General features: G+C 38.0%; 2 protein-coding genes across 3 annotated transcripts; both read right to left on the bottom strand.

Moving 5' to 3' along the window:
- On the bottom strand, positions 1-9,592 carry LOC142975144 (cytochrome P450 9e2-like). 2 transcript variants are annotated; one of them, XM_076117852.1, is made up of 11 exons: positions 9,482-9,592; positions 8,329-8,534; positions 6,322-6,482; positions 5,708-5,845; positions 5,288-5,490; positions 4,589-4,724; positions 4,318-4,413; positions 3,779-4,000; positions 2,113-2,213; positions 705-873; positions 1-357 (listed from the first exon to the last, which is right to left on the bottom strand). In XM_076117852.1, exons 2-11 carry the CDS (start codon positions 8,529-8,531, stop codon positions 191-193), a joined length of 1,596 nt encoding a protein of 531 aa, XP_075973967.1. In that variant the 5' UTR covers positions 8,532-8,534; positions 9,482-9,592; the 3' UTR covers positions 1-190. The 2 variants fall into 2 exon arrangements, with proteins under 2 accessions (XP_075973967.1, XP_075973966.1); XM_076117851.1 differs by lacking the exon at positions 9,482-9,592 and having other exon boundaries at positions 8,329-8,540.
- Positions 9,593-16,065: 6,473 nt separating this feature from the next.
- On the bottom strand, positions 16,066-21,669 carry LOC142975142 (cytochrome P450 9e2-like). Its single transcript, XM_076117848.1, has 10 exons — positions 21,443-21,669; positions 20,918-21,078; positions 20,338-20,475; positions 19,907-20,109; positions 19,249-19,384; positions 18,973-19,068; positions 18,182-18,403; positions 17,243-17,343; positions 16,610-16,778; positions 16,066-16,276 (listed from the first exon to the last, which is right to left on the bottom strand). Exons 1-10 carry the CDS (start codon positions 21,667-21,669, stop codon positions 16,110-16,112), a joined length of 1,620 nt encoding a protein of 539 aa, XP_075973963.1. The 3' UTR covers positions 16,066-16,109.
- Positions 21,670-24,495: the final 2,826 nt, after the last annotated feature.

The raw sequence follows: 24,495 nt of genomic DNA, 5'->3' as shown, positions 1-24,495 counted from the left end.
TAAGTTTTGCCAGGAGGCTTGCCATACACTTGTTTTATTACTGTAACTTTTACAACTGCTAAAGCGACAATATACAAATATAGAAACCATTGAAAACCAGATTTAATTAAAACACTTTTTTGAGTACAAAAAAATTACAATAATATTTCCAAACGTGTTCCACGTTAAGAGGTCAGGGTACAGGTCAAATTCAAGACCTGGCTTTAAACCGAAGCCAGTGACCCCCTTTCAATTGTACGTTGAATGATCCCGTGGTCAATTCAGCAGGGATGCAGGTCCTCTCACATGGAGACACCTCCAGGTGCTGCAGGATCTGGTAGATCATCACCTTCACTTCGCAGAGCGCGAATCTTGACCCTGAGAAAAAAAATAGAAAAACTGTTAAGCCACTTGTAATTCCTAATTAAAATGTTTTTTTTAAATATACGAGTAAATGGTGAATACTGAATATGATTACGCACCATTAATAGTCGTAGTTGCTAAACACTTTAGTGGCGTTGAAGAGATTAAATAAGTCTCAAAATATCCACTAGAAGGTCTTCGGACCCACGAATGGGTCTCTGTGGTCCATGTAGACAACGCGGATGTTGTTCATGATCAAGAGGATTTGACCATCACCACTCCAACCACAGTATAGTTCACCAAAAGCATTTCCTATGTCGACATTATTTCGACAGTACTCTCTAAAGAGCTCCTTAACTTACCAATACAGTTCCTGGGTCCAACACCGAAGGGCATGTAAGCAACCGGATTGATCTTGTGCTTGTTCTGTTCAGAGAAGCGTTCAGGATCAAACTTGTCGGGGTTGGGGAAGTACTGAGGGTCACGGTGGAAGCCAATCACTGGGATTAGCACACTATCGCCTTTACGCAACTGTAATAGATGAGGTTTTGAATGAAAATCTGACGATCAGTCTTACCGAAGGGTATCGTTTTATGATCCAGGTAACTGGGTTGTGGAGGACAGATAGTTAGTCGTGCCATGTAAAATCATGCTTCTTGATATTCAGCTTTATTCGGTGAGACTGGAAGCCGACTCCAACATAGATTGGAAGAAGACTCTCTCACATGCTTAACAAAATTTTACACGTTTTTTTTTAAACATTTATTCAAGTTAGAAAAGAAAAGAAAGAAAAATATTTTTAAATTTTGTACACCATGCTTATGAAACTACAACAAAGAAAGAATAAAAATCAGGTAAAAAAAGAAGTGTGTGTAGATGCACTTTGCAGTTGCACAAAAACAATGGTGATCGCTCAGCATAATGCTGTGGCACCTGCATTGCTGCAAACGCTTGACAGCGCTGATTTTCAGCACAGAAAATAACATTTAAAATAAACAAATAAAGTAGACATGAATTTGGTTTTTATAAAAATATTAATAATAAATTGACCAAAATAGGAAATTAATCATGCGCTTGCGATTGCGAGGCCTTCATCAAATAAACTTTGACAAAGTAAGGGCAATGGTTCAGGATGCGATAATTGTGATGTGACAAATGACATTTACATTTTCGGCGACATAAATGTTGAGCAACTTCTGGAGCTGACTGTTATTTACGTTCGTTGTTAAAAAGACAAATCTTCATATATATTATTCTTCTGTAAGTGTGTATGTCACTGAACTTCTCTTAAACGACTGGAACGATTTTGATGAAATTTTTTGTGTGTGTTCAAGGGGATCTGAGAATGGTTTAGATTCACAATTTTGTCCGCTGGATAATGTTAAATTAATTTTTAATTTATTAGTAGTTGTTGATTTTGGAATGTTTTACATTGGATCCGACAGACGGCGCTACCATTTCAGTGTCAAATATTTTTAGTCTTTGTTGTTGTCCATTTATCGAGGAAGGCTATAGGCTATATATCATCTCGCTACGACTAATAGGAGCAGAGTAGCAGTAAAAAATGTTACAAAAACGGGGAAAATTCTGAACCATTCTCTCTTATGTGACGCAAGCGAAGTTGCACGGGTCAGCTAGTAAGAATATAATAAAGAAATTACAGTAATCTCTGTATTCTTCATATTTTGATGAGTAAATCTGAATCTTTCTGGTATTGGTGAAACAGGAAGAGTTTTAGAACATATATATTTCAATTGTGTTTGTACTTACAATGTAGTCTTGTGGATTTTTGTCGTTAGGTTTGCCCAAGTTATAGTCCTTGGTACAAGACCTGTCTGTAAACATAGCGGGAGGCCACATTCTGAGTACTTCTGCAATACAAAGCTCATATGAGATCACTAGTATTAGATTCGTTTATTTCTCTTAAAGAAAAGCTTCTTATCTTATCTTATCTTAGGGGTGGGGGTGCCAGTTAATGCCTGGCTGACACTTCGACCATTCCTGATCCTTTGTGTCACCCCCTCCTTTGCTACTCTAGACGTTGGGGGGCAGGGCAAAACTTATCAGTTTTGCTATGCACCCCACCGGAAGCAGCCTGTAGTCTTCTGGTTTAGGGTAACCGCATCCTAGAAGATCCATTCTTTTCCTTCCTAAAGCATCACACTCGCACAGTATGTGTTTCATGGTTTCTGCTTCTTCATTGCAGTGCCTGCATTTGGGGTCATCTATGGCTCCTATTTTGTTTAACATGTAGTTCGTGCCGTAGTGTCCTGTGAAAGCACCAAGTATTTTCTTGATGCTGTCTTTGCTGAGGTTTATTAGGTTATTACTCCAGCTTTTGTTGACGTTATTTATGAACAGTTTCGAATGGGTTAGTCCAGATATGGCTTTCCATTCTTTCAGATGCTGGTCCCTGGTGAAGTTGGTTATTGCCAGTTTGACTGTCGCATCAGGTAGTCCAATTATTGGTTCTGGACCTATTGGGAGTGATTCTGATCCTTTCCGTGCAAGTTCATCAGCTTTCTCATTTCCATCTATGCCAGCGTGGCCTGGTACCCAAACTAGCCTAACTTTGTTTGTTCGGCCTACCTTGTTCAGGTTCTTTATGCAATTCAGTACAAGTCCCGAATTGACCTTAAAACAGCAAAGTAAAGAAAAGCTTAGTTCCACGAAGAGATAATTGTGTGAATCCCTTAATCTGTTCCGTTCTGTCGTATGGTTAGTGGTCAACCTCGTGTCAAAGTTGTTCAAGCCGCCCGGAAGGCCGTTGACGTGGCTTCACGTCTGTTATCTTAATGGACAATAACCTGGACCGACTATTTACGTGCTCACCGAAGCACGGAGACGGTCAGATCAAATACCACTATGCGGTCACCCATCTTTAGAGTGACCTCGCCAACGGTTGCTTAACCCACTGATCGTTTAACATGCGGTGAGCGCAACTGGCTATGAGCCCCTTAATGAAAATACCTCGTAGTCAGGACCTGCTTGAACCAAGGTGTGAAATAAATGTACCATTAATATTGTTGACATTCTATCCTTGTACACTGGTTTCCATATATTACATGAGGACCTCATAGGGTTCGGGGTTCGAAGTGAAATCGGTTATTAACCTGGTTATAAAATAATACATATAATAGAAAATAGTCGACACTAATAGTGTTAATGCAAATATCAGATTTTAGGCTGCCTGTATACCGCCGGCTGTACTAATGTACCTATTTTCTACTGAGTGATATTTTGAAACATACAAAATGCTTACCTGCCACCAGTCTTACCGAAGGGTATCGTGTTATATCCCAGGTAACTGGGTTGTGGAATTCAGATAGGCAATCGCTCCATGTGAAACACTGGTATTCAGCTGCATACGGTAAGACTGGAAGCCGACTCTAACAAAGTTTGGAAAAAGGCTAAGCTGACATGACAAAATGCTTACCTGATATAACCATGTCCATATACGGCATCTCCTGGAGAGATTTCAGGTCAAATTTACCACCGTTCTTAATGTCATATTCTCTGATCTCTTCCGCCAGTTTATCTTGTACCTCGGGGTTCAAAGCCAGCTCGTACAGAAGGAACGACGTGGCTGTCGATATCGTTTCAAAACCAGCAAATAAAAATATTACTGCTTGCGCGATGAGATCATTGTTGGACCATACTAGAAAAAGAAAATAAACTTATTACAATGTTATTTGACAGCCTCTGTGACGCAGTTGTTCAGGTCGCCACGCCGCTAGCATTGCGCCGGGAGATCGAGAAAAATGCCGCTCGATATCGCCGCCCTTTAATGTTAATACCGAATTGTGACTATTAAACTCGAAGGAACTACCCGATCGGCACAAGCCAAACAAATGCAGTAATTGATTTGATTCAGATTTTTTATTCGATAAACTCTGCTAAACAACTGGAATATACCTATGTGTAGCAAGCCTGATTTAATATGATTGACTGAAGAAGACTACACGAAATACTGACCTCTTTCAACTTTTTTAGTTCCAACAGAAGATTCTTCTACGGAAGCAAATCCTGCTGATTCACCTTTAGACTTCAAATTTTCATGTGAAAGTTTGCCTGAAAAATACACAAAAGTTATCAGTTTTTACTGTATGTCACTATTTAAAGGAAAATATTTCAAGAGTAAATCCTTCCTTGAGTAGCTCGTTCAATAGTTTCGGCTGTACCTTATCCGTCAGTATGTCAGTCGCTCAGTAGCGGAAGAGTTTTACATATATAGAAGTAGATTTACCTTTCTTAGCTTCCATAAGCAAGTGTATCATATCAGGTCTGAGGATCTGACGTCGCTCACGGTCTGTCATTGTGTCCAGTACTAAACTCTTGAAGAATTTCTTCGCTGCTGACGACATTAAATCCATGTTGAAGAGATAAAATAAAGGTAAAAAGATATTTCAAATTTTGATAAACCATAACTAGACAACTAGAAATATGAAAATGGATTGATACGTTTTCTATTTTTTTAAATACAAATGCTTGTGTTGATATATTAATCTTAGTAGGCACATTATTTAGCAACATCAATATAATATAATTATAATCCATTTATGTCCCACTGCTGGGCAAGGTTCTCCTCCCGTAATGTTGAGACCCGGTTTAGGCCTTGAGTCCACCACGCTGGCCAAGTGCGAGTTGAGGTCTTTGTATACCTTTAAGGACTATCTTAAAGAACTTTCAGACGTGCAAGGTTTCTTCACGATGTTTTCCTTCACCGTTAGAGCAAGATAAAATTATTTCTAATGAACACATAACTTCCAAAAATCATTGGCGTATTGATTCGGGTTTTAACGTCGACGATTTGCGTTATGCAACGCGCCTATTACTTCTTAAGATAAGATTACAATACAATAAGATTATATTTAAGCCTTTAAAGTAGCTTTAGATCCACCCACCAGATTAAACATTATCAAATGCGGTAAGTAGTTAACATTACCTCCCCAACAAAAGGCACATTCGTCATGATGAAGAACTGGATCATATCTTTGAAACCCAAGGTTATTGTCTTCTTGACCAGGGTGTAGAACTCGTTGTCTTCATCAGTGAAAGAGTCTACCTTCAGACCGAAGGCGCAGGTAGCGATCACGTCGTTGGAGTACCGCGAGGTCAGGTCCTTGCAGTCTATATCTATGTAACCAGCTGTGGAACCAAAAAGAAACACGTTTTTTGCAGCACATACAAATACAATATAGTTTTTCACAAACCGCTTATGTAAACGGTTGACAAATGAGACCCACGAAAACATACATTTATTTGAAATCAAAATAAATTATTGAGACAATATCTTCTTACCCATGTATATCGTATATACTTTGCAGTGCAAATATCACTAGTAAAAAAAAAAACAAAGTCTTACCATCTGAAGATTTAATTATTTTCTTAAGGCTGGCCATCATCTGGTCTCCGACCTCGACCATGAACGGCACCATCAGACGTATCTTGGAGCTGGTGAACGCTGGACTCAGCGTCGAGCGCATGTCCTTCCATTCTTGACCTAAGACAAATCGAACGAAGAACATAACAAGTAGTTCTTTACACAGCTTGATCGAATTTAACAAACATGCAGCATCAAGGAAAAAATAAAACAAGAAAAATCCTGAACATGAGGTGTAATCAAAGCTATAATGGGTATTTTATCTATTGCCTCCGTGGCACAGTGGTAGAGGTGGTCGTCACGCCACCACGCCAGTGCGTCGGAAGGCCGATCCCCACAAGGAACCAAATATATTAGTGCGATCGACAAATTTGTGATTTCGGGCGTGACTATAACCAGACATTGAAACAACCACTATGCTGTACATTGTTTTCTCCCTTAGTATAAAGTGATTAACACGTTACGTCAAAGCAGCAGTGTACTGAATAGTGATCATCAATTTGACGTTCACTAGTTGTCAAGTGAGATACGTGATAGGGCTTATCACTTCTGCGTCTTCTTATATCTACCTGCGGGCTGCAGGACTAAAAACTCACCCATCAAAGTTAATAGACTCCGGTTGAAGAAAGAATCACTGTTGGAGAACATTGAGCGACGGTCGAGGAAGTACTCGAAGTCTTTGACAGTGGTCTTCTTCACCAGCTCCAAGTCTCGAATCATCACTGTCTTGCTTGTAAATTCGTATCTTCCTACAAACCTAAATTCAAGTGTAAATACATAAATTCTACGCATAAGCTTTAGGAGGTAAGTGAAATTCGTTTTAAAGAACTGTCGAATTTTCTACCACTATCGGCAACGCAGTGACAGCCGAGTGATATAAGTTGACACCTCCCATGCCAGTGGTCGCAGGTTCGAATCCGAGGCAACACACCAATGACTTTTCGAAGTTATGTCTGTATTAGAAATAATTATGCCATCAAAAACATTCTGTAAAAACCTCAAGTCTCGCCGTAAAAAGTTGTGAGATCGATATAATACCAAGTCGATTAATCTATTTAGTCTCTACTTAAAGGACCTTCTGTCTTAAGTTATTACGTATGTTATTATCATGCCAATTTTAAAAAAAAATACCTTTAAAACAAATAGACCGACCTGGCCATCGCATGATTTAATTATTAGTATGTATCACACTACACAGCACGACGAGAAGTTAATGCTCCTGAAATGTTAATGGCGAATTTGTGTTTTCTTGCGATGACCAAGTCGATCTAATTGTTTTAAAGGTATTTTTTTTTAAATTGGCATGATAATAACATACGTAATAACTTAAGACAGAAGGTCCTTTAAGTAGAGACTAAATAGATTAATCGACTTGGTATTATATCGATCTCACAACTTTTTACGGCGAGACTTGAGGTTTTTACAGAATGTTTTTGATGGCATCTCACTTCTTTTTGTAGAGCGAACATAAGTCCAATTTGTATGGAAAGACGTTATTTTTTCATAATTCAACATATTTTCCTATGGGAATGTTGTTCAGTTTCATGGGCTAAACACCCTTATCCACCCTATACCCCCTCCCCCGTTATGTCTCATATAGTAGGTACCTATCTACACCTATTTATTTTATTTTCTACTGTAATAATAATTCATTAACTGCAAATGTAACCTTGTAATCTTATACATTTATATGGGATTACAAAGTTATTGTTGCAGTTGGTGTATTTAGAAAACTGGACCGAAATTAGAAAATATTAAATTTTTCCCATGATTAAGACACTAAACCCTATTTGTATTCTAAATTTTAAGTTTCTAAGTCTGCTAGAAGTACCTTAGACTTTTGATGATCGGTGAGTCAGTGAGTCAGTGAATCAGTGAGTGACAAAATTCAAAATTTTAACAAGTTGTCATTCCTAAACTACTGGTTCAAATTGACTGAAATTATAAATATACCGTGTTTATACAATGACTAATTAGTTGCTGAAAATCCAGGCTTCTTGTTTTATCCACAACGAAATTATAGGGGTGTCAAAAATAGCCCGAATTGCTTCGAGAAACGGATGTTACGGCCGTGCCGCTTTTTTTTTGCTCGACTTGCGGGGGCACTTCCGTGCCCCCAGATCACATGCTCCAACGGTGAAGGAAAACATCGTGAGGAAACCTTGCATGCCTAAAATTTGTTTAATACATTTATTGAGGGCATGCAAAGTCCCCAACCCGCACTTGGCCAGCGTGGTGGACTCAAGGCCTAACCTCTCCCTCATTACGGGAGGAGACCCTTGCCCAGCAGTGGGACAGTAATGGGTTAAATTTATTTATCGGCAACGTATGAAAATCTGATTAGCGCCACCGACGGGCGTCGTAGAACTATTTTGTTGGTACGTTTTAAATGTCAAACTTTCGATGCTCGACAGTACCGGCTGTAGAAAATCGCGCTACTGAGAGCCGAGTGGCGTAAACATTCACCTCGAACTCACGTGATTCAGGGTTCCTACCCAAGTAAGCACATGAATACTTTTGTATTACTTGCATTGAAAAAATATAATATTCAAATTTTTGAGGATTTTTATGATAGAAAACTCCAAAAACTAATATGTACTAACTTTTCTTCTGGGAAGGCGTCGTAGGTATCCTTAATGGCGATCGCTACATTACGCTGACGGAACAAGACCTTGCCCATATTGCCGATGAACGGGAGCGGCTTAAAGTGCTTGACGCCATACTTCTCAAATACGGAGTAAGTCTGGCGCAGGTACAACCACACTGCGATGACTAGCACACCCACCCAGAGCAGAAGGACAATCATGATCTGCATTAGAAGAAATAATCACTTATAGGGCAGGCAAAATAATTAAATGAATGTGACAATGTGTAAGTGCGAGCGAGAGACTCCGATAAAATGACATGACGTACTTCGCACAATTGAAATGGCCCGAGTATGACTTGCTGTCTCATTATATATTGTTGCGAGAGTTGCATCTCTCACGTTGCATTAACGCGAACACGCATTTTACGACCACGACGAGTGCAACCTGCGCCGAATCGTTAGGCATTTTAGGGTAAAATGCGTGTTTGCGTAAAAGTTTCCGGAATTAGGGTGTGTGCGCATTAACGATTTTACATTTCCCAAAGAACTAAAAAAACTAAAAATGCGTAAAATACTTTGATTTCGAACTAAAGCCGTAAGACGACTGTTTTTTGCAAAAATGGCAAGCCTGGAAGCTTAGCAACCAATCCATGAGAACCTGACAAAAGAGTGTAATGTAGTACAATAGAGGAACATGTTAAAGTTCTCCATATTATCAGAAAAAGCAGCATACCGAAAACGATTTATTAGCACATGCTGACAAAATATCCCAAAACCTGCAGAAATTATGAGAGGAGGAAGTAGAATACTTTATTGGTAGTGATTGATATTTTTTTACAGGTTTTTGTTAATTTTGTTTCCTCTCTTTTTCTGGGAGAAGACCCGTGCTCTGTACAGCACCATAGGTTTCAAAATAAGAAAGATAATTTTGGCATTAAACCTACCACGCTGGTCGGAATTCATGCGATTAAAAGGCTTTTTTAAAAGTATATTCTCATTTGTCCCCGCTAAAACTGTCCCTCTGGGTGATAACTGGGAATAAAACTGGAATATACCGTTTTAAATAGCCTTTAAGAGTGGAATATTAAAGAATTAAGGAAATTTAGCACTATATACTTTATACTTTCTATTTCATGGGGTGATTTATGTATTGAACAAAAATGACTTACCTTTAAATGTTAAAGTTCGGTACGTAGAAATTATGAAATTATGAAATTATGTACAGTTACTTATAAACTAAGTAATTTGTTCTCTGGTTCAGCTTCCTTGCGGAATATGAATGGCAACTGAATCGCAACTGAGCATGACTCTATATATGAGACACATTATCTGGATCCCCAGATAATAACTTAACTGTACAGTCGCGAGCTTATTTATAGTAAACCAAACTCGATCATGATTTTTCTCTGGAGTATTATGAAGGTCGCCGGGAGGTGACATTCATAGACCATTTCAGTGATGACTTGCTTAAATATCAGGTGTGAAGAACTCGTAACCAGCGGTCTTGTACTACAAGATAATGCAGGTGGCGTCAAATAGAGAAATATTGGTAACCGAGGTACATTTTCGTTCACGGCTTAAAAAGTCAAAGCAAAAGTGCCTCAGGTTTAAAAAACCCGACCTTTAGATTGGTAATTACTACATACTGATAGCTAAAATAATAACACGTAAAACGGGAAAGTGGTTTAAGTACGAAGCTATTTTCTTTCTTTCGCTTTTATACAAAGCATCATGTGCATAGATTGAAGAGTATTGTCTCTTTCCTTCGAGAAGAATAACCACTCATCCATTTCAAAACGTTTTATTAAACCTTGATTTGTGCCTTTACGTAATAATATTGCCATGCAATTATGTCCGTGACTATCCAAGTGTGGTGGTTAATTAAAAAGTACAGAAATTTATTAGAATTAAACTTAACTATAAATAACTTTTAACAACTAAACTAGAAATAATTAAAAAAAACAAAATATTTACAATTATACAATATATTTACAATATAAAATATGGATACAAAAGGAGTGCGTCACGCGTCGTAGAATTTCTCCTCACCATCGTCGACTGGTAACGTACCCAGAATGCTGGCAGCATTGCCACGTTGGATGGCAATGCTAATTCTTTGACCAAAGTAAAGGCCAGCATTCTGGTCACGCGTGGCATCGACGAGACGCTTCGCAATCTCTCGGTAGAGACTACGAGCACTCGGGCCCCACGGTCCTTAGGTTTCAACCCCAAACGGCACAAATACGTAATTACCAATGATGTTACTATATTTGCGCCGCTTGAGGTTTTCAGCTGATGCGGCAGCAGCGCCCGCAATGCCCACCGTACCTGGAATATGGGAAGGCGCCAAGGTGTCGACACAGGTTGCATCCCAAACCAAGGGCCTGCCCATACTCCAAGGCAACAACGACATACCGTCCGGCCTCTTCCCATCGTCGCGCGCCAGCCCATTGGGTTCTAATAGAGCTGGAACACCCGCGGTGGCAAGAGACCGGCGAATTATGTCGTTTAGGTGGGCGTGACGCGGGAAACGACCCGCACTTTTATTACACGATAGACCATGGTGCCCGAGCTCGCCGACAGCTTCCCCGCAGTGACAACGATGCGGAGAAACACACGAGGCTCCTAAACGAAGACAATGGTTAATTGAACAATGATGGTTTGGTTTGATGGATTGGAGAACTTTATTCCGCGTGTGACGAGGACAAAACTATACCCACATAGTAATCCTTTAATTTTGGTCTGGTGCTAGAACTGGAAAACTGAAGCTGCACGTTTGGCGCAGTGTTTCACGTAGCCACCTGCTTGTTTATCCGCATAAGTATGTATCTAGAAGTATAGAGGTGTTTTTATTTGTTGTTTGGTTACCATAGTACAAGAGCTGCTTAGGCTGGAAACAAATGACCATAATTGAGTTGCCCAATGATACGTATTTATTTACCGATTGAATCACCGATCACACGCTCTTTGTTTGTAAATATGTCATGTCTATAATTAAAACTGTCTGGTGAGGATGACACGAAGTTATATTGTTTTTACGCTTTATTATCTAGATAAAAATATAAATAATTATGTTCCGCAATATTTTAGTTATATCACCGTTAGTTTTGTTTTTCATTCATTAATCATAATGATGCAATAAATCAATTTAAATTAACTTGTGAATCACTGCTGTTCTACCTGTAGCTCGATTCTCTACCACTATCAACTATTGACAAGCGGCGAAATTTTGTATGAATATTTGATCAGCGCCTCTTGCGAGCGGGTTAGTTATTATTTTTGCTGCTCATTTAGAATGTCATACTCTGTAGGGGTGTTTTTTCAAAGACAGCTCCCCCACTAATAATTTCTCTTATGTCGCGGGGACTTTTACAAAAATGGAAACAACGAACACAAAGTAGAACCAGACCCGAAACACTTATTCGTGGATCGCACAAATATTTTTTTCCGTGTGGAAATCGAACCAGTGACCATAACCACTGCGCCACGGAGGCAGTCAGTATGTATTGGTATACTGTTCAACCTTGAAATTGTCACGGACACACAGCGTTACTTTTGCTTGTATACATATTAAACCATATTAATGACTAACCCTTGTTATTACATAAACAAAGTTGTTTAATCCTCTAGCTCGACCAACACAAATAAGTCGCATTGTACCGATTACATATCATTGTATTTATAAACAAGATAAACTTGATAAATGCCAGTTGTGTTTATAACAGCGAGTGCTTTGTGTTACTGAAACTTTTTTTAAATATATTAACTTACATTAATTTTTTGTCGCTAACAAGATTTCTGTCTAGGTGATATATGTGACGGCATCACGTAAAAGCTACCTAATAGAATGCACTGAAATTTGGTATATGCATAGAATAAGTAGTGGAGCAACTTATAGGAGCACTTTTTATCTCATAAAGATGCTTAAATTTCTAGAAAATTCCAAAAATGTAGTAAACCTCGTAATCAGGTAACATAAAAATATAAGCGACTGGCTGACCCGGCGAACTTCGTACCACCTAAAATATGCAATATTAAATGTCTATTTTTCAATATTTCTGATTGATTTTCTTAATATTTTTTCCCGTAAGATCCTTCTCCTAATAATAACAAATATGCCGTGACCAAGGAAAACGGGTTTAATTTTTATATATATAGAGATAATTTTAGCACAGATTAAACGTCGCTGTGGCGCATTGGTTTATTGCTCCATTCGGGATCATTTTTGTGTGGGATCAAACCTCATCAGAGACAGTACTTTGAATTTTCCCATGAGAATGCGTCATTTTCCCGGGGTAAAAGTAGCCTATGTCCTTTCGCGGGTTATCAAAATATCTCCATACCAAATTTCATGCAAATTGCTTCAGTTTTTTAGGCGTGATTGAGTAACAGACAGACAGACAGACAGACGGAGTTACTTTCGCATTTATAATATTAGTATGGATCATACAAACTGAGTGTAAAAAGCACAGCCTCAAGGAAAACAACGTGTGGTAGTAGATCATATATTATTTTGTTTCGTATTACTGGCGCCGTGACTACTTCAACAAGGAGACCACTTCAAATACTACGTAGTGTAGCGGAACATTGCGAAGATTGCATTCTGTCGTTAGTTTTTTCACAGCGTTTCTCATAAAAGTGATTTTTTGTAATTTTTCTCCACTAAGTTCTGTGCCTAGGTCTTTTATGAGAATACAAACTTTGTGTAATGAAGTAACATTACTAAATTGATCGCATATAACATATATTATTTCGTATTAGAGGCAAGGAAATCACATCAAATACTACGTAGTGTAGTGAAGTATTGTGAAGATTGCATTTTGCAGTGTGCTTTTTTGCCAGCTGTTCTCTTACGGTTGTAGTACACTTGTTAGACTTGTTACACTTGTTACACGTTGTAGGTAATTGAATAAATAAGAGTTCGGTGCCTTGATCTCTGCTTACTGCCATAGGAAGAAGACGTCATGCGTATGTAGTTATTATGTTATATTATAGGTACGTGTCTATATTTGGTACTTAGGTCACTACTTATGTTTTGAGCCTTGACGAATCTGATTGTTTTAGACCCCATTTGGTGTTTTCATCGTAAAGTTTGACCTTTTGACTACTACATTCCCAAGAAAGTTTTGAAATCTGCGCTGAAAATATTTTCAATATCGTCGATCGAAAATTGTAAGTGTGCGGGAAAATAGCATTAGGATGTTAACATTTTCGTGCAAATATTTTTTACTACTCTCGACGTGACTTATAGAAACAGTCGTGTATACATATATCGACTGATGTATTATTTTGATGATAAAATCCGATCCTTCGAAAATTTAAAACGCCAATAAATAGAGTTCTATTATGATTATTTTTCCCTCACCAATGAAATTCCTGAAGGTCGTCCAAGGTCACTAGTTGTGTCCGGAAAAATTGATGCTGTGCGAAAATTAATTATGCATTTTCGTTTCCTGATACACGAAAAGAATGACACAATCCTAAACATTATTTCCACTCTTAGATATAAAATATTAGGTACAACATTTCCGATTAGAAGATTTTTTCTAAATGAATCATTTTTTTTACAGTACCTAATTCAATAAGGTCCTCGCGCCGATTAGTGCAAACAAATGCTTGAAAAATTCATCGTTTTGCTTCAAAATACGTGTATCAATTTGTGATAGAACAGAATCTAGGATAAAATGCGCATGAGCCCAAAAATAAACACCAATCGACTTTATGGATGCTTTAAGATGAACTAAATGCAGAAAAAAATATTCGCGCTCGAAGCACTTCGGAACTAATGATCCCTTGATTTTTTATAAAAATTTTGTTACGGTGAAAAGTGCCTTTAGAAAAATGCAGAATGGTTCATTCTTATTGATTTTCAACCAACAATTTACCTAAAGACTTTTTTGAAATATGGAAAAACCACAAAATCCTACGGGTCGAGCTCAATAGAAACAATGCCGTTTCTCGCCATGCCGTTACAATTTGACTTCAAATGACTTTATTTTGTTCCAAAACGTTGAAAAAAATAGCGTTAACATTGATTTATCATCGGTACAAGAAATAGGTGACGCTTTTAAACACCCTGTTTTTGAGGGTTCTTCGGCAAAGGGAAAAAAATATTTAAAAAATATTTTAATCGGATAAAAAAATGATCTAGATCATGAATAAGGATACCCAAGAACACGATAAAGTAGTTTTCACTCACATATTTACAGTTTTTCATGGTTAGGCTCAAAACATAATAATGGCCCAGGAATAATTAAAATATGTATAGATTTTTTATTTTGGTTTCACAGTTATAGTCTACATATATAATTGGAAAGATTGACAAGATAATGTATTTAAGTGTACTTGTATAGTCGACAACTCGACACTGAACTAAGTCTAAGTGTTTAATTGTTTTACAGAAAAAGTAGGTATAAAGTTTATCATTTGTAATTACAATATTGTATTAATTTTTGCCAGGAACCTGCTTTGTTTGAAAGGTAAATCATAATATATTCTTGGTTGGTTTAAACCAGCTCATGCTCCGAATCTGGACCATATTCCCATAGCCAAGCTTTCGCAATTAGGATTAAAATGAAAAAGTACTCAGTTACAAATTAAGTTATTTATCTTTACGGTACAAACTACACTTGTTTATAAAATAACATGTCTTTAGTAGTGTAATTATTGTAAGGTGAAGTAAATAAGTTTGAAGGAAAATCTTTGTTGAAAAACTATCCGTGTAACATTATATTATTTGCACCTAAATAGTGATTCATGTCCCCACGCCGCTGCTACCAATGCACTGGGTGGAAATTGACTGCTAATAGGAAATTAAAATTGGTATAGGGAATTAGCAAATTGTTATTTTAAATACAGGATATTATTCTGAGAAGAACAATCTCGTTTCCATGGAAACCGAAACAAAATTCATTTACTATGATCGCCTCTCCTTCGTCAATGATAATAACCTATTTGATAGTCGATAGGCCTTCAAGACCTTCACATTACGGCTTCTCAATCCAATTATAATCTAATCTATCAACAGCAACAGTAGATTTGTTGACCAGATTTAATGATTCCATTCAATATTATCATTAAGTAAGTAGATGCTCCCATCATGCTTCCAATACGCTTGACATCTTGTTTACTACCACTTTAATATACTGATTTAATTTGTTAAAACCTATGTGTGTTCGGTAGTGTTGGTAGCAGCGCCTTACATCACCAATACTTATACTTAATAGATATATTATTAAAACCATTTGGCGATTAAAAAGAGTGGCCAGGAGTTACTTGCCAGCTCTTCTCATTGACCCTACCTTCCGAACTGGCGGTAAATTCACTCTATGTATGATTGACTATCATAAGTGTCAGTATTTGACCTAAATGAATAAATGATTTGATTTTACAAAAGTTCTATGTATTTATGTCTGTGACCATACAAATCTGGCGCTCTGTAATAAATAATGATGGAACATTTATTTCTTAATTCGGTTTCTGTTCAGTGTGGGACGAAGACAGAGCTATTTAGATATTTCTGTTTTAAAAACACAGATCAATTTACTAAAATAATAACTCAAAGTAAGTTTTGCCAGGAGGCTTGCCATACACTTGTTTTATTACTGTAACAAGGATTGGTGTTTCAATTAATCGGCGTAGGATCATTGAACTGCATAAGCGACAATATACGAATATAGAAAACAATTGAAAACCAGATTTAATTAAAACACTTTTTTGAGTACAAAAAAAATTACAGTAATATTTCCACACGTGTTCACACTGCAAAGGTTTTAGAGGTCAGGGTAAAGGGCAAATTCAAGACCTGGCTTTAAACCGAAGCCAGTGACCCCCTTTCAATTGTACGTTGATTGATCCCGTGGTCAGTTCAGCAGGGATGCAGGTCCTCTCACATGGAGACACCTCCAGGTGCTGCAGGATCTGGTAGATCAGCACCTTCACTTCGCAGAGCGCGAATCTTGACCCTGGGGAAAAAATAACTGTTAAGCCACTTGTAATTCCTAATTGAAATGTTTTTTATTAATATACGAGTAAATGGTGAATACTGCATATGATTACGCACCATTAATAGTCGTAGTTGTTAAAAACACTTTAGTGGCCTTGAAGATATTAAATAAGTCTTAAAATATCCACTGGAAGGTCTTCGGACCCACGAATGGGTCTCCGTGGTCCATGTAGACAACGCGGGTGTTGTTCATGATCAAGAGGATTTGCATCAACACCACTCCAACCACAGTATAGTACACCAAAAGCCGTTACTATGTCGACAGTACTCTCTAAAGAGCTTCTTAACTTACCAATACAGTTCCTGGGTCCAACACCGAAGGGCATGTAAGCAGTCGGATTGATCTTGTGCTTGTTCTGTTCAGAGAAGCGTTCAGGATCAAACTTGTCGGGGTTGGGGAAGTACTGAGGGTCACGGTGGAAGCCAATCACTGGGATTAGCAAACCATCGCCTTTACGCATCTGTAATAGATGAGGTTTTGAATGAAAGTCTGACATCCAGTCTTACCGAAGGGTATCGTGTTATGATTCAGGTAAAACTGGGTTGAGGAGGTCAGATAGTTAGTCGTGCCATGTAAAATCATGCTTCTTGATATTCAGCTGTATCCGGTGAGACTGGAAGCAGACTCCAACATAGATTGGAAGAACGGTCTCTCACATGCTTAACAAAATGTTACATGATTTTTTTTAACATTAATTCAAGCTCAACAATAACATTTACATTTTCAGCGACATAAATGTTCAGCAACTTCTGGAGCTGACTGTAATTTACGTTCGTTGTTAAAAATACAAATAAGAATATAATTAAATTACGGTAATCTCTGTATTCTTCATATTTTGATCAGTAAATCTGAATCTTTCTGATGTTGGTGAAACAGGAAGCGTTTTAAAACATATATACATATTTCAATTGTGTTTCTACTTACGATGTAGTCTTGGGGAGCTTTGTCGTTAGGTTTGCCCAAGTTATAGTCCTTGGTACAAGCCCTGTCTGCAAACATAGCGGGAGGCCACATTCTGAGTAGTTCTGTAATACAAAGCTCATATGAGATCACTAGTATTAGATTAGTTTATTTCTCTTAAAGAAAGCTTAGTTCCACGAAGAGATAATTGTGTAAACCCCTTAATCTGTTCCGTTCTGTCGTATGGTTAGTGGTCAACCTGGTGTCAACATTTTTCAAGCCGTTGACGTGGCTTTACGTCTGTTATCTTAATTGACAATAACCTGGACCGACTATTTACGTGCCCACCGAAGCACGGAGACGGTCAGATCAAATACCACTATGCGGTCACCCATCTTTAGAGTGACCTCGCCAACGGTTGCTTAAAACATTGATCGTTTAACGTACGGTGAGGGCAACTGGCTATGAGCCCCTTAATGTAAATACCTCGTAGTCAGGACCTGCTTGAACGAAGGTGTGAAATAAATGAACCATTAATATTGTTGACATTCTATCCTTGTACATTGGTTTCCATATATTACATGAGGACCTCATAGGGTTTGGGGTTCAAAGTGAAATCGGTTATTAACCCGGAGCCAATACATACTATGGAAAATTGTCGACACTAATAGTGAAAATCTGATATTTGCATTAGGCAAATATCAGATTTTAGGCTGCCTGTGTACCGCCGGCTGTACCAATGTACCTATTTTCTACTAAGTGTTATTTTGAAACATACAAAATGCCTACCTGCAACCAGTCTTACCGAAGGGTATCGTGTTATATCCCAGGTAACTGGGTTGTGGAGGTCAGATAAGCAGCCGCTTCATGTGAAACAATGGTATTCAGCTGCATCCGGTGAGACTGGAAGCCGACCCTAACATAGTTTGGAAAAAGGCTATGCTGACATGACAAAATGCTTACCTGATACAACCATGTCCATATACGGCATATCCTGGAGAGATTTCAGGTCTAACTTGCCACCGTTCTTAATGTCATGTTCTCTGATCTCTTTCACCAGTTTGTCTTGTACCTCGGGGTTCAAAGCCAGCTCGTACAGAAGGAACGACGTGGCTGTCGATACCGTTTCGAAACCAGCAAATAAAAATATTACTGCTTGCGCGACGAGATCATCGTTGGACCATACTAGAAAAAGAAAAGAAACTCGTTACAATGTTATTTGACTGCCTCTGTACTCTGTGGCGCAGTTGTTTGCTGGGAGGTCGTAATTTCGTTGGTCCCACACGGAACAATTATTTATTTATTTGTGCGATCCACAAATAATATTATTGTTTCGGGTCTGGTTGTACTTTGTGCCCGTTGTTTGTATGTTTGTAAAAGTCCCTGCGACAGAAGAGCAATTCAGTAGTGCAGGAGTTGTTTTTTTAAATACAGGAACAAAAATAATTTCCACGGCTTTCTAAACACATATTGTTCGGTGACAATCGGCCTAGCTGGGCGGCAAAAGCGAATATATATAGACGAATGATCGAGAACAATGCCGCTCGATATCGCCGCCTTTAAATGTTTATACCGAATTGTGACGATTGAACTCGAAGGAACCACCCAATCGGCACAAGCCAAACAAATGCAGTAATTGCTTTGATTATTCATTTTGTTATTCGATAAATACTGCTAAACAACTTCAATATAATATATGTGTAGCAAGCCTGATTTAATATGATTGACTGAAGAAGACTACACGAAATACTGACCTCTGTCAACCGTTTTAGTGCCAACAGAAGATTCTTCTACGGAAGCAAATCCTGCTGATTCACCTTTAGACTTCAAATTTTCATGTGAAAGTTTGCCTGAAAAATACACAAAAGTTATCAGTATTTACTGTGACTATTTAAAGGAAAATATTTCAAGAGTAAATCCTTCCTTAAGTAGCTCGCTCAAGTAGTTTCGGCTGTACCTTGTACGTCAGTCAGTCAGTCAGTCAGTCGCTCAGTAGCGGAAGGGTTTTACATATATAGAAGAAGATATACCTTTCTTAGCTTCCATAAGCAAGTGTATCATATCAGGTCTGAGGATCTGACGTCGCTCACGGTCTGTCATTGTGTCCAGTACTAAACTCTTGAAGAATTTCTTCGCCGCTGTCGACATTACGTCCATTTTGAGGAGCTAAAATAAATATAAAAAAATATTTCCACTTTTGATAAACCATTACTAGACAACTAGAAACATGAAGATTGATACGTTTCCTTTTTTTTAATACAAATGCCTGTTTTGACATATTAGTCTTAGTAGGCACATTATTTAGCAACATCAATATAATATAATTTTTATCCATTATTGTCCCGTAATGAGGAGACCCGGGTTAGGTCTTGAGTCCACCACGCTGGCCAACTGCGAGTTGGTGTCTTTGTATACCTTTAAGGACTGTCTTAAAGAACTTTCAGACGTGCAAGGTTTCATCACGATCTTTTCCTTTACCGTTACAGCAAGATAAAATTATTTCTAATAAACACATAACTTCCAAAAATTATTGGTGTATTGAATCGGGTTTCAACGTCGACGATTTGCGTTTATATACATATATTTATATTATATTAATTATAGATTATATTTAGGCCTTTAAAGTAGCTTTAGTTCCACCTACCAGATTAAACATTATTATCAATTATGGTAAGTAGTTAACATTACCTTCCCAATAAAAGGCACACTCGTCGTAATGAAGAACTGGATCATATCTTTGAAACCCAAGGTTGTCGTCTCCTTGACCAGGGTGTAGAACTCGTTGTCTTTGTCAGTAAGAGAGTCTACCTTCAGACCGAAGGCGCAGGTAGCGATCACGTCGTTGGAGTAGCGCGAGGTCAGGTCCTTGCAGTCTATATCTATGTAACCAGCTGTGGAACCAATAAGAGCCTTTTTTGCAACACATTCAAATACAATATAGTATTTCAAAAACCGTTTATGATACGTTTATGTAAACGGTTGACCAATAAAACCCACGCAAACATACATTTATTTGAAATCAAAATTAATCATTCAGACATTGTCTTCTTACCAATGTATTTTTATTTGTATATACACTACATTGCAAATAGCTCTAGTAAAAAAAATCTAAGTCTTACCATCTGAAGACTTAATTCTTTTCTTAAGACTGGCCATCATCTGGTCCCCGACCTCCACCATGAACGGCACCATCAGACGTATCTTGGAGCTGGTGAACGCTGGACTCAGCGTCGAACGCATGTCCTTCCATTCTTGACCTAAGGCAAATTGAACGAAGAACATAACAAGTAGTTCTTTTCACAGCTTAATCGAATTTAACGAACATGCAGCATCAAGGAAAAATTAAAACATAAGAACGATCCTGAACATGAGGTGTAAAGCAAAGCTATAATGGGTTTTTTATTTATTGCCTCCGTGGCACAGTGGTAGAGGTGGTCGTCACGCCACCACACCAGTGCGTCGAAAGGCCGATCCTCACAAGGTACAAAATATATTAGTGCGATCGACAAATTAGAGATTTCGGGCGTGACTATAACCAGACATTCAAACAACCACTATGATGTACATTGTTTTCTCCCTTAGTATATAGTGATTAGCACGTTACGTCAAATCAGCAATTTACTGAATAGTGACCATCAATTTGACGTTCACTAGTTGTCAAGTGAGATACGTGATAAGCCCGCAGGACTGAAAACTCACCTATCAAACTTGATAGATTCCGGTTGAAGTAAGAATCACTGTCGGGGAACACAGGGCGACGGTCGAGGAAGTGCTCGAAGTCTTTGACAGCGATCTTCTTCAACAGCTCCAAGTCTCGGATCATCAGTGTCTTGTTTCTAAATTCGTATCTTCCTACAAACCTAAATGAGTGTAAATACATAAATTCGTTTTAAAAAACTGTCAAATTTTCTACCAATATCGGCAACTGCTATCTATCGACAAATTATGTATGAAAATCTGATTAGCGCCACCGACGGGCGTCGTAGGAACTATTTTGTTGATACGTTTTAAATGTCAAACTTTCGATGCTCGACAGTACCGACTGCAGAAAATCGCGCTACTGATAGCCGAGTGGCGTAAACATTCACCTCGAACTCACGTGATTGAGGGTTCGCAGCCAAGTAAGCACGTGGAAACTTTTGCATGTTTTGCATTGAAAAAAAATAAAAATTGTTGAGGATTTTCATGATAAAAAACTCCATAAAATAACTAATATTTACTTACTTTTCTTCTGGGAAGGCTTCGTAGGTATCCCTAACGTCAAACCCTATATTACGCTGACGTAACAAGACCTTGCCCATATTGCCGATGAACGGGAGAGGCTTAAAGTGCTTGACGCCATACTTCTCAAATACGGAGCGAGTCTGGCGGAGGTACAGCCACACTGCGATGACTAGCAAACCCACCCAGAGTAAGACAGTCATGATCTGCATTAGAAGAAATAATAACATATACTATAATCAGGCCGTTACAAACGTGCGAAATACGTCATAATTGTGACAATGTGTAAGTGCGTGCGGGAGACTCCGATAAAATGCCATGACTGACTTCGCACGTTTGAAATGGCCCGAGTATAACTTGCTGTCTCATTATATATTGTTGCGAGAGTTGCATCTCTCGCGTTGCATGTTTAATATAGGTATATTAAAAAAATCTTGATTTCGAACTAAAGCCGTAAGACGACTGTTTTTTGCAAAAAAAGCATACAAATTATTTTCCTGGAAGCTTCGCAACTAATCCATGAGAAACTGACAAAAGAGCGTTATAAAGTACAATAGAGGAACATGATAAAGCAATCCATATTATCAGAAAAAGCAGCATACCGATACCGATTTATTAGCACATGCTGATAAAATATCCCAAAACCTGCAGAAATTATGAGAGGAGGAAGTAGGATACTTTATTGGTAGTGATTGATATTTTTTTGCAGGTATTTGTTAATTTTGTTTCATCTCTTTTTCTGGGAGAAGACCCGTGCTCTGTACAGCATCATAGGTCTCAAAACAAGAAAGATAAATTTAAACATTACACCTACCACGCTGGTCGGAATTCATGCAAATTTAAGGCAATTTTTTTAAAGGAATACTCCCATTTGTCCCCTCTAAAAGTGTCCCCCTGGGTGACAGCTGAGAATAAAAGTGGAATATACCGTTTTAAATAGCTTTCAAGCGTGGAATATTTAAGTTCAGCACTATATATTTTTTTCCATTAGATGGGGTGATTTATGTTTTCAACAAAAATGACTTAGCAAAATAACTCACCTTTAAATGTTAAAATTCGGTACGTAGAACAAGAAATAATGAATTTATTTACAGTTACTTATAAACTAAGTAATTTGTTCTCTGGGTCAGCTTCCTTGCGGAATATGAATGGCAACTGAATCACAACTGAGCAAAACTGCTCACTATATATCTGACACATTATCTGGATCCCCAGATAATAACTCAACTGTACAGTCGCGAGCTTATTTATAGTAAACTAAACTCGATCATGATTTTTCTCTGGAGTATTATGAAGGTCGCCGAGAGGTGACAATCTAGAAAGACATTCATAGACCATTTTAGTGATGTCTTGCTTAAATATCAGGTGTGAAGTACTCGTAATCGGCGGTCTTGTACTACAAGATAATGCAGGTGGCGTCAATCAGATAAATATTACCGAGGTACATTTTCGTTCATGGCTTAAAAAGTCAAAGCAAAAGTGCCCCTTTTTTTTGTTTTTCGCCAGGGAAACCAATCGGCGTCGCTGTAAAAGGTCGACCCACCGGCTAGGTCCCCGCCGCACTGGGACTGCGCAAACGGGGTATGTGGTCCGCCGTAGGGCCCACTAAAAACCTGACGAGTGTCCAACCGCTTCCGCAAAGACGTGCGCCGGGATAACCGCTAGTACCGCAAGACGCACGCCATGCGCGGCTCGCCCCCTGTGGGGGGCCCTACCTTGGGTGATGCCGCCTGGGTGGATAGTGACGGCATCAAACACCATAGACGATGGACGTGACACCACCCGCCCATCACCTATCTTGGGAACCTCACCTCTCCTGTGGGTGGTCCCAATTCCGTCACCCGGAGGTTCCAAAAGCAAAAGTGCCCTAGGATTAAACCACCATTAGATTGGTAATTACTACATGCTGATAGCTAAAATAATAACACGTAAAACGGGAAAGTGGTTTAAGTACGAAGCTATTTTCCTTCTTTCACTTTTATAGAAAGCATGGTATGTATAGATTGAAGAGTATTGTCTCTTTCCTTCAAGAAGAATAACCACTCATCTATTTCAAAACGTTTTATTAAACCTTGATGTCTTCCTTTACGTAATAATATTGCCACGTAATTATGTCCTTGACTATCAAAGTGTGGTGGTTAATTGAACAATGATGGTTTGGATTGATTGATGAACTTTGCTATAAATTGTATAAACTCAGTAGCAGTAGGTCTAAAAATTGTAAAATATGGGCAATTTATGATGCAAATAGGTGATGTTACGTACAACTTGATGTTAATTATAATTAACTGACACTTTTTTCTTCTATAATGTTCACAACCAAACAATGTGCTCACTTGCTGCCCATATTCTTATTATCACATGCTAGTAGGTGCTCCCATAACCTAGCTATATTCATTTTCCTTAACTCCTGCTGTAAGGGGTAGTTTTTTTTTTGATATTTAGGAGTTTATATATCGTCCCCGTAGAGCGAAAAATCACTAACTAACACTTAAGTGATTTTGAGATACGAGGTGTTTTATGTCTTAAATGACAAAAAAAAATATAACTTTTTTCGGAGATTAGTTATCGATGCATGAAAGGTTTTGTTTTGAAGATATATTAATTAAGTATATGTTATATGTATTAAACCACGAAAATAGTATGTAAATTATTAAACTGTAAAGGATAATTTGTTTTACCCCAAGGTTTTCCTATTTATCTGTCACTTAGTTACTTTTCACATGTAGTTAGTTAGTTTTCGCATCAGCATTTAAATATTATACTAGTAACTAAAATCAGTTAGTTATTTTAGGAGTAAAACATATTTTACATAACTATGTCTAAATAAAATACCCAACTAAATAGACTTTGCTTATTTATTAATTTATTGCCTAATTTAAAACTAGTGTCCTATCAGTTGAAAAGTATAAAAGTAAAACAACATTCTTAGGCAACATTTATTGAAAAAAAACTGTCTTTAAGTATACTAAACCTAATTAAAACATAATGAACAAGAACACGTTACAAAATCATCAATAGAACAGCATTAATGATGTAGCCACATCATTTTCCTC

The sequence above is a fragment of the Anticarsia gemmatalis genome, chromosome 8 (genome assembly GCF_050436995.1).
Source record: "Anticarsia gemmatalis isolate Benzon Research Colony breed Stoneville strain chromosome 8, ilAntGemm2 primary, whole genome shotgun sequence".
Lineage (NCBI taxonomy): Eukaryota > Metazoa > Arthropoda > Insecta > Lepidoptera > Erebidae > Anticarsia > Anticarsia gemmatalis.
Note: the sequence above shows the minus strand (reverse complement) of the source record. Positions and strands in the feature narration are given on the sequence as shown.